The sequence below is a fragment of the Corvus brachyrhynchos genome, unplaced genomic scaffold (genome assembly GCF_000691975.1).
Source record: "Corvus brachyrhynchos isolate BGI_N302 unplaced genomic scaffold, ASM69197v1 scaffold114, whole genome shotgun sequence".
NCBI lineage: Eukaryota > Metazoa > Chordata > Aves > Passeriformes > Corvidae > Corvus > Corvus brachyrhynchos.
Window position 1 is genome coordinate 3,526,606 of NW_008238337.1, and position 2,026 is coordinate 3,528,631.

Below are 2,026 nucleotides of genomic sequence, written 5' to 3' on the forward strand. Positions count from 1 at the left end.
CGGCCCGGTGTGCCCTGCCCCGCTCCCCGCCAAATTGAAACGCAGGAGCGGCTGGGGGGGGGCGCGGTCAGGGGAGCCGGGTCCCTGTGGGCACGGGAGTGTCACCGGTGAGGGGATCAGGGGATCCCTGCGGGCACGGGAGTGTCACCGTGGGGGGGAGCGGGGGGTCCCTGTGGGCACGGGAGTGTCACCGGTGAGGGGATCGGGAGGTCCCTGCGGGCACGGGAGTGTCACCGGTGAGGGATGGGGGAGACCATGGGGGCCCGGGATCCTCTGGAAATAGGGATGTCACCGGCCGCAGTGAGGGATGGGGGTCCCTGTGAGCATGGGTTTGTCACCGCGGTGAGGGGCAGTGATTCCCTGAGGGCAGGGGATGGGGGTCCCTGTGGGCAGGGGTTTGTCACCAGTAGAGGCCATGAGGGTCCCTGAGGGTTGGGGATATTCATAGCAGCTGTCAGAGCACTGTCAGAGTGGGGAGGACTCTGTTCCCCCCAAGCTGCCTTCAGCCAGGCCGGGATCCCCACTGCTCACTTGGTTCTAAACACACTGTTCATCCTTACAAGGCTTCTTGTACAGCCCTTCATCCTTGCACAGTGTCTCCACACAGTAATACAGTCAATAACTTGTTTGTGGCCATAGAACTTTTTAGAGCTGTTTGCTCTACAAGATGTTCCTGAAATGTTTATCCCAGGCAAAGATGTGGAACGATATTGAGCTCCTGCTCAACGATGACACCGGGCAGCTCCTTGTGGGTTTGGGACACAACTGTGGCACCGCCTTGTACCAGGTGGATACACGGCTGCAGATCACATCTTCGGAAAAGGTACAACCCATCAAAGTTGTGCTTCTATCTTTTTTAATAATTACTTATTATTATTACTTTAATAATTACTTCTTTGTCGTGGTTTTCTGAAGTGTTCCTGTGTGTAACAACCTTTCCCTTCGCAGGTCTCTGTGAACCCTCAGCTCCACGCACGCAGCTCCAGGGATGGCAGCATTGTTGTTGTGGACAGATCTGTGGCACTTCTGGACAGCACTGGGCTGTCTCTTCTGATGCACATTCAGTTTGGTGAGTTCATTCCTTTGGAATTTCACTTTGCAAGTGAAAACTGGCTTTTAAAATACGTAGGTTTGTACAGGAAAACATAGCAAGTGTCTGACTAGCCTGTAAAAGGAAGTATTATAAGAAGTACCTAAGTAATAAAAAGTGATTTTGGCTTCTGAACAATTAACTATTTCGGTACAATGTAATTAAAATCCTTCCTAACTTTTCACTGAAGTGGGAATAATGGATACCAAAACCACTCCCTGTATGCCCCTTTCCATATTTCATTTAGTCAAAACAATTTGTTTTGAGGAAATCTGGGATGCTGTATTGTCCAAGTCTTGTCTGAATGTTTATTCATAAACCCCAAACCTTAATATTTGACATTTTACCATGGAACTTTTCAGATACTAATGTGGATGTAGTGGGTATGTGTCAAGAAAATCAATTTCTTGTGGTTGGTGAGAGAAGAGGCAGTTTACATCTTATCCACATTCCATCAAAACAAACCTTGCTAACCAAGGTACAGTAACTTTTCTATTTAATTTTGCTGAAAACGTTTTGTTCTCAGACTTTCTTGAGGTTTTTTTAATCTCTCTTCCAAATACCAAAGTATAGACATCGTTACCTTTGGACAACATATTCTAACCAAACAGGTAAAAGGGGCACTTCTGTTCCCATGAGTAATGAATAAGGAAAATATATTTAGGAATGGCATGCATAAACAAGAACCAGGCCATCATGAAAGAAAAAAGTTAAAAGTTTGAACTGATGATCAGTATTTCAATTTTTTTTTAATAAAATACAGACTAATACTCTTCACACTGTTTCTATTTTAGATTTTGGTTGAACAATCTTCAACTGAAAAGACTTACTTAAATCTCTTTATTGTAAAAGATAATGTGGATGCAGGTAAGAACTGGATGATTTTTTTTCTCCCCCTTTGTGCAAATTTTTTGTGATTTTGTTCCCCTTTAATAT

At 45.3% G+C, this 2,026-nt stretch overlaps 1 protein-coding gene across 1 annotated transcript in view; it reads left to right on the plus strand.

The window, feature by feature from the left end:
• Nucleotides 1-25: 25 nt before the first annotated feature.
• Nucleotides 26-2,026, plus strand: part of KNTC1 (kinetochore associated 1) — a 31,728-nt gene continuing 29,727 nt past the window's right edge. Inside the window, exons 1-5 of the mRNA XM_008634170.2 lie at nucleotides 26-107; nucleotides 692-823; nucleotides 949-1,069; nucleotides 1,453-1,568; nucleotides 1,885-1,957. Of these exons, the coding sequence (XP_008632392.1) occupies nucleotides 698-823; nucleotides 949-1,069; nucleotides 1,453-1,568; nucleotides 1,885-1,957 (436 nt within the window). The 5' untranslated portion in view covers nucleotides 26-107; nucleotides 692-697. The remainder of the gene's footprint in view (nucleotides 108-691; nucleotides 824-948; nucleotides 1,070-1,452; nucleotides 1,569-1,884; nucleotides 1,958-2,026) is intronic.